Below are 22,912 nucleotides of genomic sequence, written 5' to 3'. Positions count from 1 at the left end.
GTTCCATGAGTGTACTGCTCTGTGGGTAAAGTGGTTCTGAAGTTGCTCCACGTCACCTTGTCTGGCTGCTGGGGTTCTGCCCTGTGTGGCACCCTGAGACTCTTGACGAAAGAACTGTCTAGAAAGGGAGTGTGGTTGCCTCATCGTTTTGATTAATGAGTGTTGAAGGTGAATTGAGACATTGGTGTGCCCTGGAGGCAGGTGCATTTCTCCTGTGTCGCTGCTGCCGTGGTCAAAGTGGAAGGAGCATTTCTTCCTGAAGCCTGACCTTGAGAGGACGATAATAGAACATCCTGAGTAGACCAGGGTGTCTGAGAAGCAGACTTGGTACCTGAGTTTGGGAAGATGGAAGGATTGCTCTGCCCTGAAGCCACAAGAAGCCAGGCTCTGTGAGAGCAAGACTGAGAGATTAAGGCAGGCTTCCAAATATTTCAGGTTTCTGTGATGTTAGTCCTCCTAGGACCAAGTCCAGCCTATTCCACTGTGCCATTCCTACATTATCTTACTTAATCCTTACTGTGGCCAAGTGAGACATGTCTAAGTACCCGTTTTACAGCTAAGGAAATTTAGGCCTCCGGTAATTTATCCACGATTACAAACTGGGATTTAAGCCTCAGGTCTTTCTGGTCCCAGAGTCCTAACGGCCACGTTGCACAGCTTCTAAATGAGATCAGTGCCGGGCATCTTCCATATAACAATTCTAATATTCACCATAACCTTGCAGCATAGGCAGTATGATCCTCATTTTTACAGATGGGGAGACTAAGGCTCAGAGCACAGATAAATCAAAGGTGGAACCAGAACGCAGAATATGAACCCAGAGGCACTGGCCCCGACCCAGAGCCAGCACTCCTTCCACTCTGCCTCTCTGACTTCCATCTTCTGTGATCTCGAGGTCTCGGGTGTAGAGTGTCTCCTGCAAGTTCCCAGACGCATTGTCTTTTGAAGTCCCAGCACCTGCTAGAGAACTATGGTGGGAGAATATCTGGGAGCCCCCGACCTCAGCAGTGGATCCCACGGGCCTGGCTCCATCCAAGCAGAAGTCTGGAACCCCTCCCTGACTCCCAGTAGTCAGAGTTAGCTGCTGTTCCCTGGTGCCTCGACCTGTCCCCGTGGGCAGTCACCCCTTGGTCCCGCAGGTGCTGCTACTGCGCTTGGTCCCGTTGTGCGAGGGCCCTGTCTGTGGAGGACCCAGTCCCTCTGCGGGCCGGGCAGCAGTTCCTGCAGCTGTTTGGAAATCCCCCAGTGCTCCCGCTGTCCGGACCTGCGTGGGGGGAGGGTGGCTGTTCGCTCCATTGAGTCCTTCCTTCATAGCTGGGGGTGGCAGCTTGGAGAACATTCAGCTGTTTACAATTCAGCTTATGTACACTGTGGCCGGGGCCTGTGGGTGAGTCAGAAGGGCCGCTCTCTTGGCCTGTGTCCTCAGAGCCGGCAGGGAAGTCAGCTGTATGGTAATGGCTGCTGGGGAGGAGGAGGAGGAGCGGCCCCCTCCCAGAAGCCCTCCCCAGAGTGTCTCGGCCCAGATGCTTGAGAGCCGAGGAGCACGACTGCCCTGCAAGCCTCTTAACCCAGACTCCACAAGGTCATTTTGCTGTGACGCGGCAAGCAGGACTGCGGCTGCCTGGCTCAGCCTGGCTTCCGTTCTGCTGGCCGGCTCTCCCTGCGGGGACCCAGGCGGGGACCCGGAGCCTCACCCTCCGTGCCTGCTCAGCCCGGTGCCCTGAGGGCCCCTCCTGTCGCTGCCAGCTCTTCCCCTCCTGAGAGAGGTGGCTCACAGTGGGCTGCTCTTGTGGGCAGCGCCCAGGGAGGTCATCTGAGGAGCAGGATGGTGACGGCCATAGCCTGCTGTGTGTCCTTGAGGTAAGGATTTCTGCCGTGTCCGACAGCTCGCTCCTTAGCAGAAGTGAAAAAGTTAAAACATTGGGCATTGGTGCCTCCTGCCTTCTGGTGGGCAGGGGACACCCCCGGGGTGGGAAGGGGCGTGTCCTTTCCCCAAGACTAAGAGCTCCTTCTGCACGTGTTTTAGAAGGTCCTGCCTTCCAAATATGTGGCATCCACTCTTGCCTTGGTTCTAAAATGCACCTTTTTCCTCATCTGGAAAATTGCTAGACTCCGGCCCTGTGTGCCCTCGTGCCTGTGATCCAGAATAATCACTCCCCCCTCCCATCCCTCCCACCAAGCCTGTTGTCCACAGATTGGAAGGAAAGCTATCTGCTTCTCTGTGGGGTGGTTCACAGCCAGGTGTGAATGACCGCAGGTGTCTACTTGCATTTTAAAGAAGGTTGTTAACCAAATGATTCTCTTTGATGGATGGACTCAGTCAGGGTCCCAGGATAGAGCCTCCGCTCATCCTTCCCTCGCTCCCTCACCCCTGTCCCCCCCTACCTATTTCTACCCACCCCTTTCTCTCTCCTCGCTGCCACCCCTCACTTTCCCACCTCCCCCTGGGGCGGTGGAGGGACGCCAACAAATGGGCGTTGATGACATATCTTACCTCCCTCACTTCCAGAATGTCACCAGTTTCTTCAGGCGCCCAAATATAACCAGGAGAGTGTAAGAGCGCGGGCAGCCTCCTGGCCCTCCGCTCTCTCTGCTCCCCCCATAGGCCTGCTGCTCTCCGCCTCCCCGGCATGGTTTCCCAGCAGCGGCTGGCACGCTGCAGGTGCTCCCCATGGGCTCCCTCTAGAGCGCACAGTTCTGTGGGAGTCCTGCTGGCCCCCCTCCTGGCCCCATGACTGGACCTGCTAAGCCAAGGCGCACAGAGCGCGGTTGCAGAGCCAGGGGCCTGGGGAGAATGCCCTGTGTTGGGTAAAGCAGCGTTGTCCTGCCATTTGTCGAGCAGAATTTGCTGCAGGCAAATGACCCGTGTTATCACCTACTTTGCTTCCTTAAATTCTTGATTAACTTCATTAGCTCTGTCTCACTCCCACTACGGTGAAGAAAGGGTGGTTAGAAGTCTTGTAAATTAAAATGCTCCTTGTCTGGTGAAAATACAGAAGAAAGCCGTGGCGCAGGCTGAGGGGCTAGAAGTGGCTCCGTTTGCTCTAAGGGCTTCAGGAAGACTTGTTTTAGGAGCAGACACAGTGACTGGCCAGGCCATCTGAAACACCATCATAAGTGTTCTTCCTGAACGGGATTCCAGCATAACTGATGTTTGTTTTGTTTTGTTTTTACTATTCTCTTTACTTTTTTTTTTTTTTCCTGATTTTTGTTGTCTGCTCATGTAAAGAACATGAGAACTGGTTCTGAAATGGCCCAGATTTTGCAGAGCTGTAGCCAACCAGGCCTCTCTCTTAAATGGGCAGGAGAGCTCAGCCTCTCTGGACACCTAGTGGCTGGTCCTGCAGGCGAGGCTGTCTTTGTAGGAGCCTCCCAGCCTCTGACTCTAGCGGTCATCATGCCTTTCTCGATGCCTGGAGTCCGCACACATATTTCAAAGGGGCCAGGGAATCCAGAACTCCAGCCTGCAGGGCAACTTAATGCTCCTTCTTACTGAAGAAATCCCCACCCAAACAAGAAGAAATGGGCCAAGGAATAGCTCTTGTTCTTTATAACTAGGTGCTCAGAAATGCCAGTGCTGTAGAAGGTGCTGGCCCGACTGCTCTCTAATCATTACAGCCTCGGTAGGTAATTTACAAACCTCAGATGGTGCCAGGTTCCCTGTTTGAGACCAAGGAAACCTGCGCAGATGGAGACCGTGGGTTCTAGACCATCCAGTTTAACAGACATTAAGTACGTATCCTGTAGGGGACATGGGGTTTAGCCTCTGAGGATACAGAGGTGACAGGACATATCCCTTGTCTAAAGAAACTTGCTCGGCCTAGCGGAAGGGACCCTACCCTGAAGCAGATCATCTCACAAACAGGCTGCTGGGTGGTTCTTCGTGTTTTACCCAGCCCCTACAAGGGCTGTTGCTGCCAGAGCCAATGAATGAGACCAGAATTGAGAAGCAGCCTAGAGCCTGAGACATATATAGTATAACAGCTTCCCCAGAACATACTGTCCTGTTCATTCCTATCTGAATCCTCGGCCCCTTGTGGGCAGCTTCATGAAGGACTAAATTCTCCTTCCCCGCACCTCCACCACCACCGAAGCTTGGCCTGCCTTCCCTCCCACAGCCCCTCGTGCTCCCGGCATCCTGGCCTCCAGCGTTCAGATTCCAGTACCTAGCTGTGTGTAACGGCTTCTGAGGTCTGTGGGAATCAGCAGCCGCGCCAGCCTCAGGGACTGGTCGAGAGAATTCAGAAAGGAAGAATTCCGAAGACAGAGTCTTTATCTTTTATCTGGCCTCAGAGCCGGCAGGACAGGTTTGTGCAAGTTCCCCTGTTAAGCTGCTTTCCCTCAAACAGGCTGCGGAGCAGTCTGGTAGAGGGGGGGAAGTAGATTAAATTAATCTCAGCATGCTGGGCTTAGCAGGGGGTGAGAGATTGTGTTTGGTCGTTCCAGAAATAGCCCAAACTCCTTTGTTCTTAAAGCAGATGAGGGGGCCTTGGCCTCCAAGAGGACTGCGAACCTTTGTATATTCATAAAATGCCCTCCTTCTGTCCCCTGGCTTCTGTCTCTTCTGCAGCCTGCCCCAGAGTTAGAATGGAGAGTGATCATTTCTAATGTTCGGGTGAAAGGATTGATTTGTTTGTTCTCTTGCTTAATAAGATCCTTTTTGAAAAACTTAGATTCCAAAATCTTGCTTCCCAGAGTTAAGCGTCGACTCTGTCAGCTCTGAGCTACTGGATGTATCTGTTCACTCCTGTATTTGGCACAAGGAAAGAATCTGACCTCAAGAGTTATGCCCGCGCCGCCCGGTCTTGCAGTGCCCCAGTGCACATAATAGACACCGCTCTGAGACAAGAGGGAAGCCGGGGGCGGGGCGGGGGGGTAGTCAAGTCAGGATGCAGAGATCCCATAAAAGGAGACAATATATCAGAAGCAGTTTGGTGATGAATATCCATGAAAAGCCGGAGGTGGGAGTGATCCCAGAATTCAAGGAGAATGGAGTAATTCCACCGAGGTACTTATACTGACACAAGGGAGTCACTTATTCCCTCCTCCTGTGCTCTCACTCAGGAACGCTACGGTGTTTAAAGGAAACAAAACCAAAATCTTACCAACACAGTCTCTTAGATCAGTGCACTTGATTTTTCTGTTCGTTAACGACCAGGTCCCTGACTTGAAAAGACGTAAACAGGACACGTAGGATGATGAGGAACTTGGAGCCTTTTGTGCAAGGAATAGTTGAAGCAGCAGAGGGAGCTTGGCCCAGAGGGGAGAAGACGCGCCGGGGTCGGGAGCATTGTGCTTTCTGGCACGGAGAGCGTTTCTTGAGCATGTCCCGGTGTGCTAGCACTGCTGTGCTGATGATTCTGTCTTGCGGTCCGCGGAGGGACCCAGCACCGCAGGGGAGGTATTGGAATCGCCTTATTTCACAGCTAGTAAAACCGAGGCTCAGAGAGAGTCTAGGACTTGCCCCTAATTCACTTGAGTGATAAAGAGGAGTTTCTTAAGCCAGGTCTAAGCCGGTGCTTTTGCCCATTACACAAATATGATTAGCCTTGTTCTGCGTGGTCTTAAGGAACAGGACCGGGATGGGTGGGCAGAAATGCACAGGAGATAGGTTTTTGGCTCCTAATAAATAAGAACTTTTTAATTGAACTGTCCACAGAGGGAGCTACTCAAGAGGTATAGTAAGTTCTTTTGTCATTGCAGGCATTCAAACAAATGCCCTGAAATCACTCGGTGGGATTATTATAGAGAAGGTTCAAGCATTGGTAAGGGACTGAACCAGGCTTTCCAGTCTTGTGATTCTATAATCTATAGTTCATTAGAGAAATCATGGGATATTTTACCGGAAGGAAATAAGCACCACCTAAAAATAAAATGTTAACTTATATATTCAGTTTTGTTTTTTAACATTTACTTATCATTTTAAGTAATATATGTATTTCTTTGCAAAGTTAAAATATTAAAAAAAATGTAACCATGAAAATGCAGTCTTAAATGTTTAACATTTAAAAGCAGGGAAATGTAACTTGATTGATTCAGTTTGATTGACTCAGTCCTGCTAGTTATTCATGAACAGTTAAGGAAAGATTTTGTTGTTGTTGTTGCCAAATACCTTTATAGTTTCGAAAGACTAATTCCAAAGGGAAAAATTTCCATCTCTACAGTAAAGTCAAAGCTGTCAAACATTTTTTTCCAAATTACTATGAACACTGAAGGGAATCTTTCTAACTTACCGGTGTGACTCTGTCTCAAACAAAAACTAATTTAAAGCAATCTCATCTTTCATGTCTCTTGGCTGACTCCCCTGCTGCTCAGCTCTGAAGTTGCCGTTGGATTACGGAAGTCTGAGGAGTGACGGCATGGGTCACCATACATTCTTTTTCATCAAACCAGATTTATTCTGGTTTATCAAGCATTAGGACCTACTAGTAAGAAAACAAGCCAGTTATAACCTTTTCTAAAATTAATTTATTGTTATTTCTCTATGCTCCATATCAGACACTGAATTCCTGTTCCTTGGTGGGATTTTCAGTTTTGTTTTGTTTTGTTTTATTTTAAGAAAATGGTTTTTTGGGGAGTTTTTTTGTGTGGGTTTTTTTTTTTTTTTTAAGAGTTTATTTATTTATTTGACAGATCACAAGTAGGCAGAGAGGCAGGCAGGGGGCGGGGTACAGGCTCCCTGCTGAGCAGAGAGCCTGACATGGGGCTCAATCCCAGCACCCTGAGATCATGACCTGAGCCAAAGGTAGAGAGGCTTAACCCACTGAGCCACCCAGTCTCCCCACATTTTCAGTTTTTAACAGGAAAATAGGAGCATCGACATAAGAAGTCTTGTGCAAAAATCACTTAACACATGTACTGAAGTCACTTTTCAAATATGTAACACACACAGGGTTATGCTTAATATTAATAGGCTTGTTGCAATAAAGAAATGGCTTTTTCTTTCTCTTTTTTCTTTTTTAGGAAGTTCCAGGTTACAGGCAACCTCGCTCCCACAGTTGGTGGTGGTAGAGAATGGTCCTGGAAGGGGGCAGGGAGGGGGTGGCAAAAGTGAGGTAAAGTTTTATACCTTTAAAGCCTGGAGCAGCTCAGGAGAGGGGCCGGCCAAGTGGAGAAGAGGAGGTTCCCTGTGCTGAGCACCTCAGCATACCTGGGTTTTTTGGTTTTTGATTTTTTGGTTTGTTTGTTTGTTTGTTTGTTTGTTTGAGAGAGAGAGAACACACGTGAGTTGGGGGAGGAGCAGAGGGAGAGGGAGAATATCTCAAGGAGACTCCCTGCTGAGTGTGGAGCCCAGTCTGGGCTTGATCCTACCACCCCAAGATCATGACCTGAGCTAAAATCAAGAGTCGCACACTCAGCCGACTGAGCCAGCCAGGCGCCTCTTAGCACACTTCTTAGAGCACTCTCTCGGGTCCTTCAGAGGAAGGCCAGCAGGCCCACAGAGGTGGGGAGACCTCAGGAAGGGTTGTCCACAGAGGCAAGGACTCCATGGTTGGCTGAGGACCAGATTGTATGGAGCTGAGAACAGAACCACGGGCCTGATCAAGAGCACGGGGCCAGCAGCAGCTGCCCCACAGCCTTTGGCGACCCTTTTGGGGGAGAAATTGAACTCAGGTTTATCGTAACGCTTGACCCCAGATAACCAGCCTCCGGAAAGCACTGTGTTCACTTGGGACCCAGCCCTCTTGTTCCCTTTGGATTCATCTCTGGGTTTCAGTACTTTGACATTTCACAGGATGCTTAAAATCAAAGCATTCTCCATGGACCTTCATAGATGGTGTAATATCTCTCCCCTTCAAAACCCTGTCACACTCCAAGCCCCTATACCTAGTGCCCCTTTTCATCCTGGTTGTAGATACTGCCTTAAATACGTTTTCTCCCTTGAACTGAAGGTGACCTTGTTTGTCCAGATCAGTATTGACCAAGGTCTTAACTCCCCAAAGAGAATTCTTGTCTGTCGAACTTGGTCATACTGTTCTTAGCACGGTTGGGAAATTAAGAAATACTGCTAGCTGATGGGCTGCCTCGCTGCAGAACTGATTAGAGTTACCCTTGCTGGCGTGTCCGTCCACCCCACCACTTTTAAATAGGTCATTGAGGGCGGGAACTGCTTGGTTTGCATTGTGTCTTGGCTCCATGGAAAAAAACAGGCACGTGCTGAGTCCCCGCCCTCTTTCTGCTGCTGGTCCCGCCCCGGTTCTGACCTCCCCTGCTTGTGTTTTCCTACTCTCCCTTGTGCAGAGACAGGGCAGGGCATTGTTCATGCACTGACCGACCTCAGCAGCCCCGGCATGACCTCAGGGAACGGAAATTCTGCCTCCAGCATCACCGGCACTGCCCCCCAGAATGGTGAGAATAAACCACCACAGGCCATTGTGAAACCCCAAATCCTGACGCATGTTATCGAAGGGTTTGTGATCCAGGAGGGGGCGGAGCCTTTCCCGGTACGGACTACTTCTTTTCCCCTCTTTTTTTCTTTCTTTTTTTTTTTTTTTTGAAGTATATTTTGGATGTGTATTAGAATATTTTTACATTTCCATGTAAAATTTCCAAAAAATGTAAAGTTTGCTCTTTCCTTGCTAATTTTCCTCCCAAAAGAATGTCAGAGCCATTTTCTTTCTAGGATCGAGTGTCTTCCTATTGTCCAGAAAGGACCAGTGATTAGTAGGAGTAATTGGCAAGGCCCCTTGGTTAGAAGGGTCCACACACAGACTCAGCTGTGTCCCTGTATTGTGTGACCCCTCCCCACCGCCTTAGTTAGAAGAGAGTTCACATTGGGTGTTCGGGGCAAGACAGTGGGTTTTGGGAAATGAGACCTTGTTCAGTTTTGAATGCCAGAACCTCTGAGTGGCAAAACTCTAACCAGTTAGAGAACAAAAGGGAAGTGTGTAGAGTAGAATTTTCAAGATGTGTCTGAAATGAAGATAAGAGAACAAGGTTGTAGCTTGAGCTGCTTTTCTGGGATCAGAGCCTTGAAAAGAGTGAATGAGGGTGAGGGCTCTTTAGAAAGGGCACAATCAGATGTCTCCAGGGAAAGCGCAAGACCAAAGAGAAATAAAAAAGAGTCAAGAAAATAGCTTGTTAGAACAAAGCACCCCAAGCTGATCCCATGCAGTGTGAGTTGGTGAGGACGGGGGCCACTGCTCTGTGGCTGGGAGGAGCCCAAAGGCAGGGGCACACTGGCCTCTCGTGATGAAATCATCTGTGAGAGAAACCATCTTCATGGGACACCATCTGCCTTTTGCTCACTCTTTGGGTCCGTGAGCGGTTTGACTAGTCAGTGGCAGACTCTAAGCTTGATGAGCCAAGCCGGGTGAACTGCCTTTCCAGAATGCCAGGACACAAATAGGTTCTTGTCCACTTGCCCTCTGAAGGTGGTTCAGGGCCCATGGCAGAGGAATCCTCTCCAGAGCCCCTAAGCTAGACGTAGCTCCCGCCCAGCCGTATCCCCTCCCTCCTCAGACTGGGTCTTCCTTGTGGCCTCCTAAAGCAACAGCAGAAACCACCCCCTCCCACAGGGTGGCTGCAGACTGAGTAACCGCCCCCACATCACCCTAGAGAACTAGCCACCAGCCGCCTGAGCAGAGGCAGCAAAGGAAGGACCAGAAGAGTGAATAAGCCAGTCTAGGGTCCTGGCAACCTCGGAGGACATTTGTCTGTGGCCCGGAGTCCATTTTCCTGCGCTCCTCCAGGGCTGTCTGCCCCTCTGGCTTGGGTAGAACAGCGATACGGTGGAGGACAGTAGGAAATCACATATGGCTGCTGAGTCTCCTGCCTCCCACGGGGCCTCGGCTATATTCCTGCTGGTGGTGCGTGAGCCCCGGGCCCTGGCTGTCCTTCTGGTCCAGTGGGAGACCTGATTGCGGCCTCCATCTCTGCCCCTTAGTCACTTGGAAGAGTAGCTATTTTCCTAACTTCCTAAGCCGCCCAGTGGTCCTGGGTTGAAGCCATTGCTGCACTTCCGTGACAATCGGCATCTTGCCTCATGAGCTACAGGGCAAGATAGGGCCTTGAGTAAGACACGCTTGGGATGACAATGTAGAGGCTGGCATCTGTGCCTCGCTGCGTTGTATGTGTGATTTTGATGAGGCTGGAGAACAAGGAAGCATCCCCCACCTAACCCTCACGGCCTCCATGTCACTTTGTCCTCTAGGTGGGACGCTCGTCCCTGCTGGTGGGGAATCTCAAGAAGAAGTATGCACAGGGGTTCTTGCCTGAGAAACTTCCCCAGCAGGATCATACCACCACCACTGACTCTGAGATGGAGGAGCCCTATCTGCAGGGTAGGTATCCCCCAGCCCAAGTGCCGAGGCCTCCTGCATGGCTGCACCTGACCAGGGAGGAGCCAGGGCTTTGCAGGCTGGCCGCACACCCTTCCTCTCTTGATGTCCATGGAGGAACATGTCCATCTGCTAAACGTTTCTCCGGGTCCCATCTCAGCCACTATCCCTAGGAAACAGGGAAGGGGGAAGGTCGCTTCCTTTGGGGAGCTGTTCTTCCCCGGCCTCTACTCCAGCCCCACGCCAGCCAGCCACAGGATCCCAAGAGTCACTTCTCCTGTGGGAGTCATTAGTAAGAGGTGGGAGTGGCGCAGGCAAGGGTGTGGTCCTCTCCCTGCCGGAGGGCGCAGCTCTCGGGCAGCACAGTAACCAGGCCAGGACGGCCCTTGCAGCCTGAGCCACTGACTGGTGGTCGCTGCAGAGGGTACAGAGCTCCTGGGTTCTGGGATCCAGGTTCTCAGCCCACTAGACAGATCAAGGTATTCCAAACCAGATGTGAGCGCACCTGGAGTGTTCCCTGTGAGCCTCCCAGGGTCATAAAGAGGGCTGCTGATTCTTGACCACCTGCATTTGCCTCGGGCTCTTAGCGCTTGGGGAAAAAATCCTGTCAGGTGTCCAGGGGTCACCAGCAGACATCCCTGGGTACTTTCTAGGGTGGGGGAAACGGCCCTTCCCAAACCAGTGGCAAAAGCGGGTGGTCATTTTCCAAGCTCGTCCGCCACTGCGGGCCACAGCTACGGGGAAGTGAGCAGAGAAGGCAGGCCTCATGGGGGGCTGTCCAGGGTCTCGTGGAAATTTCTTCTCTTTACACTTCCTCTAATTTCCATACTTTACAGAATCCAAAGAGGAGGGTACTCCCCTCAAGCTCAAGTGTGAGCTCTGTGGCCGGGTGGACTTTGCCTACAAGTTCAAGCGTTCCAAGCGCTTCTGTTCCATGGCGTGTGCCAAGAGGTAAGTGGCCTCAGCCCCACGGCTCTGCCAGCCCCTCCCTCTCGTCAGGATTGCACCTCGGGTCCTACCCCCTTTGGTGACAGTCCATCCCAGGAGCGCCCAGGTGTAGCTTAGCAGCGTTCCAGTCCCCTCCACCTGCCTGAAAGCCACACTGCGTCCCTAATCTGCCTGGTCCTGGCACTCAAGGGAGAGGGAAGAACTCTGGAGAACTGGAGAACTCAAGGGAGCAGGAAGGGAAGCAGGCTTTAGTGTGGCTGTCCCTCCTGGGCCCCACCCACTGACCCCGTAGTCTGTGGCAGCTACTGCCCCTTTGTCCAGAGCCCCTGCTCTAGGTACAGATGTCCCGTCTGTGAGCTTTCACCCAGCGTAGGCCAGAGGCCCAGGTCAGGCGCAGCATCAGGTCCTCAGTGCCTGCCGCATGCCAGGCTCTGCACCAGGGAGAGGGTGTGCCTGGTGTCCTCTAGTCTTCAGGGTAACCACGAGGCAGGGATTACCACCAGCCCCTTCACACCCACTGGGAAACTGAGGCACAAAGGGTAGGTAACTGTGCCCAGCGTCATAGGGTTGGGGAGTTAGACTCATGGGACTGTAAAGCCCCGAGTACTCTTCATACGAAGGTAAAGAGGCATGGACGCCGAAGCCCTGAGCCCTCAGGAGAATATCAGCCTCTCGAGCCCCACACAGAGGTGCTCTGCCTTGGCCGGAATCGAGCCCTTCTCAGCACTGTGCTGGAGGGCATCAGTGCCTCTGAAGCTTTGCCGAGCTCTGGGCGGCCCTCATGTTACTGGGCTTCGCAAATGGCGCTGTTTTTACAGATCAGGCGAGTCTGTTGGCCCCCATTCCCCAAAGGCAGTGGCTCATTTTGTGTCTCTGTGTCACATTTTGGTCATTCATAACATTTCAGGCTCTTTCATTATTACTATATTATGTGATCTGTGATCAGTGGTCTTTGATGTTACTATAGTAAGTATTTTGGGTGCCACGAACTACACCCACATAAGATAGTGAATTTCATCAGTAAATGTCATCTGTGTCCTGATGGCTCCACCAACGGACTCTTCCCCCATCTCTCTCCCTCTCTTCCGGCCTCCTGGTTCCTGGAGACACAACAGGATTGAAATTCAGCCCATTAATAACCCTACGGTGACCTCTGAGTGTTGCAAGTGAAAGTGTGGTACGCCTCTCACTTTAAATCAAAAGCTAGAAATGATGAGGCTTCGTGAGGAACACTCATTGAAAGCCGAGACAGCCTGAAAGCGAGGCCTCTTGCACCAAACAGCCAAGTTGTGACTACAAAGGAAAAGTTCTTGAAGGAAATAAAAACTGCTACTCCAGCAAACACAGCAGTGGTAAGAAAGCAAAAACAGCCTCATTGTCGATATAGAGGGAGTTTGGTCTGGATCGGTGATCCAGCCGGCCACGACATTCCCTTAAGCCAAAGCCCAGTCCAGAGCAAGACCTAACTCTCTTCGGTTCTTTGAATGTGGAGAGAGGGGAGGAAGCTGCTGGAAGAAGAGTGAAGCCTGCAATGGTGGATCCATGAGGTTTAAGGAAAGAAGCCGGGTCCATAGCGTGAAAGCGGAAGGGGAAGCAGCAGGGGCTGATGGAGAGGCCGCAGGGAGCCCTCCAGAACATCCAGCTCAGATCACTGACAAAGGTGGCTACACTAAGCAACAGATTTTTAGTGCAGACGAAACACTTCTAGAAAGAAGATGCCATCCAGGACTTTCCTAGCCAGAGAGGAGAAGTCAGTACCTGGCTTCGGAGTACAGACTGACACTCTCTTTAGGGGCTGGCGCAGCTGGCGACTCAGGTTGAAGCCAGTGCTCATCTACTGTTCTGAAAATCCTAGGGCCCTTAAGAATTGTGCAAAGTCTGCTCTGCCTGTGCTCTTGACAGTGGAAGCCTGGGTGACTGCACAGCCATTATAACATGGTTTAGTAAGTATTTTATGTCCAGTGTTGAGACCTACTGCTCAGGAAAAAAAGCTTTCTTTCAGAATATTACTGCTCACTGACAGTGCACCTGGCCACCCATGAGCTCTGGTGGAGACGCTCGATGACAGTCATGCTGCGTTCGTGCTGCTAATACGTCATCCATTGTGCAGCCTGTGGATCAAGGAGTAGTTTTGACTTTCGAGTCTTTTTCAAAAAATGCATTTTGTAACGTTGCCGTAAATAGAGATTCCACTGGTGGATCTGGGCAGACTGATGTGGAAGGATGTGATGGAGGGAACCGCACAGACCCTGCTAGGGGAGCACATGGTTCTGAGTCCATTAAAAACTTTCTAGAAAGGCTTCACCATTCTAGATGCCATTAGGAACATTCAGGATTCAGGGACGGTGCTCAAAATGCCAGCATTAGTAGGAGTTTGGAAGAAGTTGATGACTGTGAGGGGTTCAAGAGTTTAGCGGGGGTGGGGCAGGGAGTGGCTGCAGATGCGGTGGAAACAGCCAGAGATCTGGAATTAGAAGTGGAGCCTGAAGCTGTGACTGAACGGCTGCAGCTCTTGATAAAACCGGAATGGACGAGCAGTTTCTTCTTAGGAATGAGCAAGACATGTGGTTTCTTTTTTTTTTTTCTTTTTTAAGATTTTATTTATTTGACAGAGATCACAAGTAGGCAGAGAGAGAGAGAGGGAAGCAGGCTCCCTGCTGAGCAGAGAGCCTGATGCGGGACCCGACTCCAGGACCCTGAGACCTAGACCGGAGCCAAAAGCAGCGGCCCAACCCACTGTGTCACCCAGGTGCGCCGACATGTGGTTTCTTAAGGACGCGTCTCCTCCTGGTGAAGACGCTGTGAAGACTGTTGAAACGACAATGAAGGATTTAGAAATCAAATGAACTGAGCTGATGAAGCAGAGCTTGAAAGAATTGACTCCAGTCTTGAAAGAAGTTCTCCTGCGGGCACAATGCTATCAAACGGCATCACAGGCTTCAGAGAAATCCTTCATTAAAAGAAGAGCCCATCGAGCAGCAAACTTCATTGTCTTTTTTTCTTATAATTTTTTTAAAAAGATTTATTTATTGAGAGAGAGCGCACACATGGGTGTGCACACAAGCAGGGGAGAGGCAAAAGGGGAGGGAGAGAAGCAGACTCCCCACTGAGTGCAGAACTTGCTACAGAGTTCAATCCCATGACCCTGAGATCGTGACCTGAGCTGAAATCGAGAGTCAGAGCCTGACTGAGCCACCCAGGCACCCCCACTGTCATCTTAATGAGCTGCAGTGTCACGTAAACATTACTTTTATGTGAACCAGGAAACAGTCATCTGACTGGCTTTGACCTGGAAAGAAACCCGCGGTGTCTCTGAGGTGCACCTGTCCTTGCCAGCAGGACAGTTGTTTTCTGGCACAGGTCATGTTTAGTGTAGAACATGTCAGCCATGAGTTCTTACCGTGCTCCCAAGTCCTTGTGTCCAGCACTCTCCACACATTAGCTCATACACTTGTCAGACCAGGTTTGGAAAGTGAGCCGTGTCATCCCCAGCTCCAGGTGAGGAAACAGGCTCAGAGGTCCAGTGGCTTGCCCAAAGTCACCGAGCTAGTAGTCCTTGATGGATCTGGGAGCAGAGCATGCAGACGGACTCCGCTGTTGCTGGCCGCACTCCCCGTGACTGTTCTGACTCCCCCGTCTCCCTGATCCTGGCAGGTACAACGTGGGGTGCACCAAGCGAGTGGGGCTTTTCCACTCGGACCGGAGCAAGCTGCAGAAGGCAGGAGCCACGACCCACAACCGCCGTCGGGCCAGCAAAGCCGGCCTGCCGACACTTACAAAGGACACCAAGAAGCAGGTGAGCGGCTGGCAGGGTCCAAAGCGCCATTGTCACAAGTCCCCACCAGCTTCCCTCCCTAACAGACTGGGAATACCCACATTCCTTTTCCGTGGCTGACTTAAATCTGCTCCGTCGTGTTCTCATTTCTCACAAGCCCTTCCCAAGCCCCACAATAGGCCCCTGCATTTAGACCCACGGATGCCTGTGAGGTAATTGTCTGCATCAGTGACCTTGCCCTTCCTTACCTCTCCCCTTCCGGTTTGCCTCCGTCCTTCTGGGGCCGTGGAAGTGGGACCTCTGCCGCCCAGTCCCGTGAAGAGACAGACTGTCCCCGTTACCTTGGGTCTTACACGGAGTGCCAGGTGAGGAGGCAGCCCACCCCCTTCAGAAGCCCTGCTCCCTGCTGCCTCCTGGAATCCTGAGCACTGAGTTCTTGCAGCCTCTCCCAGGAACACGGGCGGTCCTTACGGATGCTGTAGCCCGGCTCTAAGTTGCACGGTGGGAACCCACAGTCTCGTGGGACGTGTCAGAGCCTGATGGCTTTGGCTGCTTGTCATCACTTGGGTTGTAAAGCTCTTTAAGAATCTGACCAAGGCTGAGACCCAGCATGTACGTGCACAGAAATTTTACATGCTGTTTCATAGCACCTAAGCCTGAGACCTCCAGAGTCCTGGTGTAAAACCCCACATGTAGAAGAAACAACAGGCGTAGATAGAATCAGATCAGAATGGTGCAGGGCTTGCGCGGGTGCTGGAGGGGCTGGCTCTGCATCACGCCAGAGGGGACAGCCCAGAGGACGCGTTTTGATCTAAGCATTCAGAGGTAGGTGGTCGTAGACCAGGTAGGAGGGGGAGACTACCTGCCTTTGCCCATCTTCCTGCTGGAGACCTGGTGGGTTTATTCCTCCTCCTGAAGCCAGCGGTTTCTCTCTGTTCGCAGCCGACGGGCGCCGTGCCCCTCTCAGTCACAGCTGCACTGCAGCTGACGCACAGCCAGGAGGACTCCAGCCGATGTTCCGATAACTCAAGCTACGAGGAGCCCTTGTCGCCCATCTCAGCCAGCTCGTCCACTTCCCGCCGGCGACAAGGCCAGCGGGACCTGGAGCTTCCAGACATGCATGTGCGGGACCTGGTGGGCATGGGACACCACTTCCTGCCAAGCGAGCCCACCAAGTGGAATGTGGAAGACGTCTACGAATTCATCCGCTCCCTGCCAGGTAAGGTCCCGGGGGTCCCGTGCCAGACTGGGAGAGCGACCTCCACCTGGGACAGAGGGAGAGCCCATCCTGCCACCACCAGGAAATGACTCAGTTAGTGACTCGGGTTTGGGAACAGCCGTGCAGACATGACTCCGTGAGATCCCTGCCTGGAAGAGCATATATGCTGCTACAGGACGCAGCTGTAAAAAATACCCATGGCCGTGATGCATGGTGGTTCCTGGCACAGCAGGGGTCTGCGTGAGCTGCAGGGGTGACCGTGTGCCCGGCCTGTCACTCTCCTGGGACGGGGTGCCAGAGGAGTCTGGTGGGAGTGTAGGGAAGTGGTCAAGGAGGACGTCAGAGTTGGGAAAGGTAAGGCAGGCAGGGCTTGGCCAGTCGGAGACACAAGCCCCCGGAGAGGCTGGAGCGGAGGCTCACCAATGTGGAAGGACGCGATGGAGGGAACCGCACAGACCCTGCCAGGGGGTGCACATGGTTCTGCGGCCTAGAATTTAGAAGTGAACCTTGAAGACCTACCTCCCACCATTCACAGGTGCTTTCGGAGGATCCCAGAGCTTCTCGGCTCTTGTTTCTGCCGGTGGCACCCCGCTGCTGGCCACGTCGGGTGTGGACAGCAGCGCACAACTGTTACTCAGACCAGAGTAGGAGCAGAGGTCAAGAGCTCTGTCTGACACGACTGGGCTCACATCCTGGCTCTGCCCCTCACTTCAGGGTATTAGTCATCTCTTGCCGCGTTCCGGAATTAATCACCACACAGTTAACGGTTGTTCAGGAATGTGGGAGTGGCTTGGCTGGACATTTCTGCCACAGGGTCTCTTATGAGGTTTTGATGAAGATGTGGCCCAGGGCTTCCCTGGGGCTGTAGGATCCTGTTGTAAGGTGCCCCATGCCCCTGATTCTCAAGGAGGGCATGGCTGCCCACGGGAGACCTCCCTTCCTCCCCATCCGGCCTCTTCAGGACACCTCTGTTTGCGTGTTCTTAGGATATGGTGGGCACTTGTCCCCACAGGGGGGCGATCCAGGAGAACATGGTGGAAGTCACTGTGGTCCTTTTGATCTAAACACAGAAACTACATGGTGTCACTGTATCACACAGGTCATGCCCACAGGGACATGAAAGGGAAGCCGGGTTTATTTGGAGCTGGTTACCATAGTTCACCAGGCACTGGCTCCCATGATTCATGTTCCTCCCTCGAGCAGACCACCCTCACCCCCTGCCATAGCCCCCACAAGTCTCGGCCCCTTGCAGCAGTAATTCAAAGCCTGGGATCTCACCAGCGCACTCTGGTCCGGGCGTGGAATAGCAACTCAAGCCGCATTCCTCTCGATCTGAACACCTGAGAACTAGAAACATTACCCATTCCGTCCACAAACCCAAGATGTGGGATGGGTGTAGGATCACTGTGGTAGGCATGCTCTTCAAAAAGGGAAGAACAGTGCAGGAGGATACAGGAGTCACCCATCATCCCCGTTCTGAAATCTAGTCGGGCACGTGTTGGTGTTTCCCTGATCAGGACTCCATGCCTGGGAATGATCATCTTTCCTTCTTGCTTCCAGCCTCTGAGTCCTCCTCTTTTTCCCATGAAAGGTAACGTGAGCTTTGAGAGGACCAGTTTTCTCAGCCTGGTCCTGCTGCTCTTCATTTTCTGTGACCTCAGACTCTTTCGGTTCAAGTAGCGTTTATGACAGTACAATTGTCTTAAAGTTGCCATGGGCTTCCAATGCTTCTTGTGGGGTTTACTCCATTAAACAAAAACCATACCTGGAATTGCTCCAGGAGAAGCCCTTCTCTATGTTGGTTTCTTCTGAAGCTGAGGGACAGGCCCTTAATGTCTTTGAAGCTCTACTGTCAGGTGGCCAGGATCTGTGAGGCACACCCATAAAATCCTTAGAGTTCTCTGAGGCAGCACCTTCGAGCTTCTGAGGTCTTGGTGCAAGATCTGTCCTCCCCTCAGTTTCCTCTCTAGGCCATGTTTTCTCATCTGTGTCCTGGATTTGATTTTTGTCTAGAAATGAGTTCTTAGTTTTGACATCATTTGCTATCTGGAGAGGCCAAGGATTTTCAGTTGAGCAAATCCTGGCTCCTTGACGTCTTAACAGTTTCACCGTTACGTCATCTGTCCTCATTTTCCTGCGAGCAGCAGTCAGAAGCCAGGCAGCACCGTCACTGTTCTGCTAGAAACGTCCTCTGCTAGATCGTGCCATCTGTTGAGGCACATTACACTAGCTGTGTCATACCTGCAGCAGGGTCGTGACATTTTCTCCGTTTCCCAGCAAGGATCCATTTCTCCCAATTTCCAGAAATAGTTTCTTTTCCCTGAAGCCTCACCCAGTCTCCTCACAGGCCATCAGACTTCTATCCAGTCCCTCAGAGTATCTCAGACACGTCACTGACCCTCTCCTCAGGGTCCTTCCAGCTCCTGCCCACTGCCGCTCCCCAGGCCACGGCAGCGCCCCTCTTCCAGAAACCAGAATCTGCACTTGTCACCCTAGAGTGTCGTGGCTCTTACCTCAGGTTCTGTGGGTCAGAAACGCTGCTTAGCTGCGCAGCGCTGGCTTGGGATCTCATGAGATCTCAGTCAAGATGGCAGCCAGAATTGGGGTATTCTGAAGGTTTGGAGCGGAGGACCCAGTTCCGGGGTGCCCCATTCAGGTGGCACAGAGTGCCAAGCGGCCTCCGTTCCTCTTCATGTGGGACTCTTCTGAGTGTCCTCATGACATGGTCGCTGGCTTCCTCCAAAGTAAACTCCCCGGAAGAGCAAAGTGGCAGCTGCCGTGCCCTTTGCAGCCTGGGCCTCAGAAATCACAAGCTGTCACTCCCGCAGCACCTCATTGCTTTGCCAGGTCGGGCCCGTTCATTAAGTGGGGCTCTGACCAGGATATGAGTGACTAAGAGGCACGGATCACTTGGGTAAGTCACTTAGCTTGTCTCAAGCTATCAAATGAGACAGTCTTCCTCAGGGCGTGGTTAGGAGGGTTCGAGGAGATCCTGTGTCTCACACGCCCGAGTGCCAAGCGTGAACGCCAGTAGCTCTAACTGACGCTGTCTGTGCTGGTGTTCCCCTCAGGCTGCCAGGAGATAGCAGAGGAGTTCCGTGCCCAGGAGATCGATGGGCAGGCCCTGCTGCTGCTCAAGGAGGACCACCTGATGAGCGCTATGAACATCAAGCTGGGGCCTGCCCTGAAGATCTACGCCCGCATCAGCATGCTCAAGGACTCCTAGGGCCGGCTGGTGCAGCCAGGGTTCTGGCCCGGGGCTCCTCCTCCCGACTGAGCAGAGCCAGACAGACATTCCTGAGGGGCCCAGAAATGGGGCCAGTCGGAGGGAAGGGCTCTCCCTATGGGGCGTGGCTGGTGAGGAGGTCTTGGCACCCCCTCAATGGCTCTCAGGGGCCTTTCTTTCTGTGGGAGGGGCAGAGAGGTAGGTGGCATGGAAGATGGGGCTTTATGCTTGTAAATATTGATAGCACTGGCTTCCTCCAAAGTCCCAATACTCTAGCCCCGCTCTCTTCCCCTCTCTCTGTCCCCCATTTTCCAGGGGGTATATGGTCAGGGCTCCCAACCTGAGTTGGGTCACTTTCAAGGGCAGCTGTCAGGCCTGGATCGAGGCCTTGCAAGCCCTTGCCTGCCTTTCTCCCACTTCTCCCTCCGGGCCTGGCTAACTCTTCCGTTGCCGGCTTCTCCCCCTTCAGCCCGATTCTGAAGCAGCCAGGGGTTCTCCCCCTTCACCCTCCACAGGTGGAGAGAGAGAAGCTGGGCCCGGTTTGGCCACGCCTGCTGGCACAGACGCCTTAACGCTGTGTGTGTGACTGGATGACTGTGTAGGAGCCTGGACTGGCAGATGGGCCCAGAGCCACCCTCTGGCATCTCCAGGTGTTCTGTAGCAAACAGCCACTTAGTGCTTTGTCCTGGACTCCACTCAGCCTCAGGATGGGGAATAGAAAAGAAGGGCAGCCTCCGTGCAGAGAGGCGAGATCAGAAAGCGACGAAGATCAGGAGGTTTTCCTTTCCAGAGTGGGCATGCTGTCTCCGAAGTCCTTCCCACACTGTGAAGTCCCCCCGACTGGCCTGCTGTGCCACAGATGGCATTATGGGAGCTGCTGCGGGCTGGGCCTCCTGGCCTGCCTGCCCACCCGCCCGCCGCCCTGGGAGCCCCAGAGTGGGGGCCCAGAGAACGTCGGAGGGCAGAGAAGAGCTGGGGTGACGTTCCCTTGAAGAAGGCAGCCTTGGGCCTCCCGCTTCCACCCTTCTTTGCCTCTTGAACTTGCTAGCAGTTTGAGCTACCTGCAGAGGAGGCAGGGCAGGAAGGGCGAGGGCCTGCCTCTGACTTGCCCTGTCCTCGGAGGCTCCTGGGGGAAGAGCAGGGCTCTCCCCAGGAAAGGGGGGGGCACCGTTCTCAGCTTGTTCTATTCCCCACTCACACCCCCAGGCAGGGTTGGAAATGAAGGACTTTTTTAACCTTTTGTTTTTGTTTTTTAAAAATAAATCTGTAAAATCTGTTTCTTCTCTGCTTTTCTCCGCTGGCTCCTTCTCATCCAGGAGAGGGGTGGTTCCCTGGGCTGGGGGAGGGACGATCGACCAGGTCATCTGAGGGTGCCCTCAACCCCATCGAGAAACGCAGACACGGCCTCATTTTCACAGGTGTCCCTTGGAATGGTAGCCTCTAGAGCCCCAGCTCTGAGCCCCTGTGCCCCACCCCCTTCCCGCAGGGGAGCCGTAATGCTGCTGGGCCCGGGATGTCTGCAGCAGAGAAGGCAGAGCCCAGACTCTTGAATCGGCAAGCACACACCCTCCGTTGTTGCTGTCGGCAGCTCCCGATCCGGAATGAGCGCCCTGGGGATGGCTCTGGTCCACTCTGCACTTGCTGAGCACTTTTTGGATGCTGGGATAGCTCATTGTTCGAGTCACTGTCCTCACTGAGGTGACGCCTAGGCCTTGAATAAAGAAGGGGCACTGTGCAGTAGACGTAGGCGGCTATGCCAAGGCAGAGGTGGGCGGGGGGGGGGGGGACACGAGAAATTGGGTGGGGTGGCCCAGATGGGTACGGCCAACAGTGGCTTGTGTCACCCAGTGCCACTGTGAACCAGGCCACATGGTGAGCAAAGCAGCCTCTGCCCTGCGTGAAAGCCCCTTATACTCCTGCTCATACCCCTGGGGAAGGGAAGAGGGAAGCAACCTGGCCTCCTGCGCCTTCCCTTCTCTGGGTTTTTTTCCTTAAGGCCGTGTTTCTGCCAGTTTAAAATGTGGGTTTGAGGCCCCACTGAATCAGTCTCCAAGGGCGGGGCCCAGGAAGATTAGGCACAATCACCTTTAGGATTTGATAACACCTCTGCGGAAAGCCAGTTAAATTGTAACTAGTACCTGGAGGAGGAGGAGAAAAAGCCTGCAGGTGATTGTGATGACCCAGAGGGCAGAGCCGGGACTGGAGGGGTTGCTGGGCCAGGGCCCAGGGGCCGAGCCCCAGGGAAAGTGGGAGTGTGTTGGGTACTGCTGGGCAGGCGCCCTGAGGTCCCGGCTGGTGTGGGCAAGTCTCTGCACCCTGGAACCCCCTTTTCCCTTCTGGGGAAAGTCAAAGCCAGGTGTCTCCTGAGTTTGTTCGAACACATGTGGTGAGGGAGGAGGGCACCAACTCCTCCGAAAAGAGGCTGTGGTGCAGTCGAGGGGACGGACACAGTCAAATACTGGTGCCATTCCTTCTCTGCGTGTGAAGGGCGATGCTCTAAATGCAGGCAGATCTCCCCACTTGCGAAAGCTCGTTGTTAGGCCACTTCACTTTTACAAAAGACCTACGTGAGTCCCTGTTTTCATGGACCAAAACAAATCCCAACAAGGTTTTTGCTGTTCTGGGGGCAAAAAAAAAGGCAAAAAATGAAAATAGCTAGTTTAGCGTCTGTTCGGCAGCAAGCCGCAGATGGAAGCCCGTGCTCCTTCCCGGGGCGCTCGGCATCCCAGCCCCCACGGCTCTGCGGGCTGTCGGGGAACATCAGCGCTCCGCCTCCCCTTATTTGTGTGTCTGTTAGCAGGGTGTGTCCTAACGTAGCAGAAAAGCCCAGGACGGGTTACTTTCTGGGTCTGGGAACACTGAAAGCACTCTCCATATAAATTAATGATGAAATTAAACCGTCGTCACTCTACGTCCTTTCTGCTTATGGAAGTTTCCAGAAAGAACACTTCTTTCAGAGGGCAGGAAAACCTGCATTTACTCCTGTTGCTTACACTTTACATAGAATTGTGCAGACTTTTTTTGATCACGAGCCACGGTTTAGAAAAACGTTTCCCACTCTCATACACGCACTTAAGTATAGGTATTCAAAGCAACAACTTCACAAAACAATACCTAGCCTTATGTACATTCTGATATTTTCCTTTCAATTCTCTTCCTGTTCATACCTTTTAAATCTTGGTCACGATCCATGATCTGCAAAACTGATTTCTGAGGGCTCACAATCTGCACTTTTAAAAAACCCTGCCCAGTGTAAACCTTACGGAATGGTTTCATATCCTCTATCTTGTGCGGCTCTTAACACTGTCCTGGGCGACTGGCATATGCACCCCATTTTATGGTGAGTTCTCCAAGGTCATACTCAGGGACCAGTGCCCTTGAGATCTGGCTGAAGCTCCGTGCAGAACAGGATTTTCCCTGGATGGCAAATACCAGAGCCCGACCCACACACCTTTCCCAGGGCT

At 52.6% G+C, this 22,912-nt stretch overlaps 1 protein-coding gene across 5 annotated transcripts in view; it reads left to right on the top strand.

Moving 5' to 3' along the window:
- Positions 1-20,724, top strand: part of PHC2 (polyhomeotic homolog 2) — a 53,106-nt gene extending 32,382 nt beyond the window's left edge. For all 5 annotated transcript variants that reach the window (XM_032877148.1, XM_032877149.1, XM_032877151.1 and 2 more), the window contains 6 exons: positions 8,242-8,444; positions 10,154-10,283; positions 11,117-11,231; positions 14,883-15,024; positions 15,946-16,222; positions 19,294-20,724. In XM_032877148.1, the coding sequence (XP_032733039.1) occupies positions 8,242-8,444; positions 10,154-10,283; positions 11,117-11,231; positions 14,883-15,024; positions 15,946-16,222; positions 19,294-19,448 (1,022 nt within the window). In that variant the 3' untranslated portion in view covers positions 19,449-20,724. The remainder of the gene's footprint in view (positions 1-8,241; positions 8,445-10,153; positions 10,284-11,116; positions 11,232-14,882; positions 15,025-15,945; positions 16,223-19,293) is intronic.
- The last annotated feature ends 2,188 nt before the right edge of the window (positions 20,725-22,912 follow it).

The sequence above is a fragment of the Lontra canadensis genome, unplaced genomic scaffold, assembly GCF_010015895.1.
Source record: "Lontra canadensis isolate GAN:19392208 unplaced genomic scaffold, GSC_riverotter_1.0 scaffold60, whole genome shotgun sequence".
In the NCBI taxonomy this organism is placed as follows: domain Eukaryota; kingdom Metazoa; phylum Chordata; class Mammalia; order Carnivora; family Mustelidae; genus Lontra; species Lontra canadensis.
Note: the sequence above shows the minus strand (reverse complement) of the source record. Positions and strands in the feature narration are given on the sequence as shown.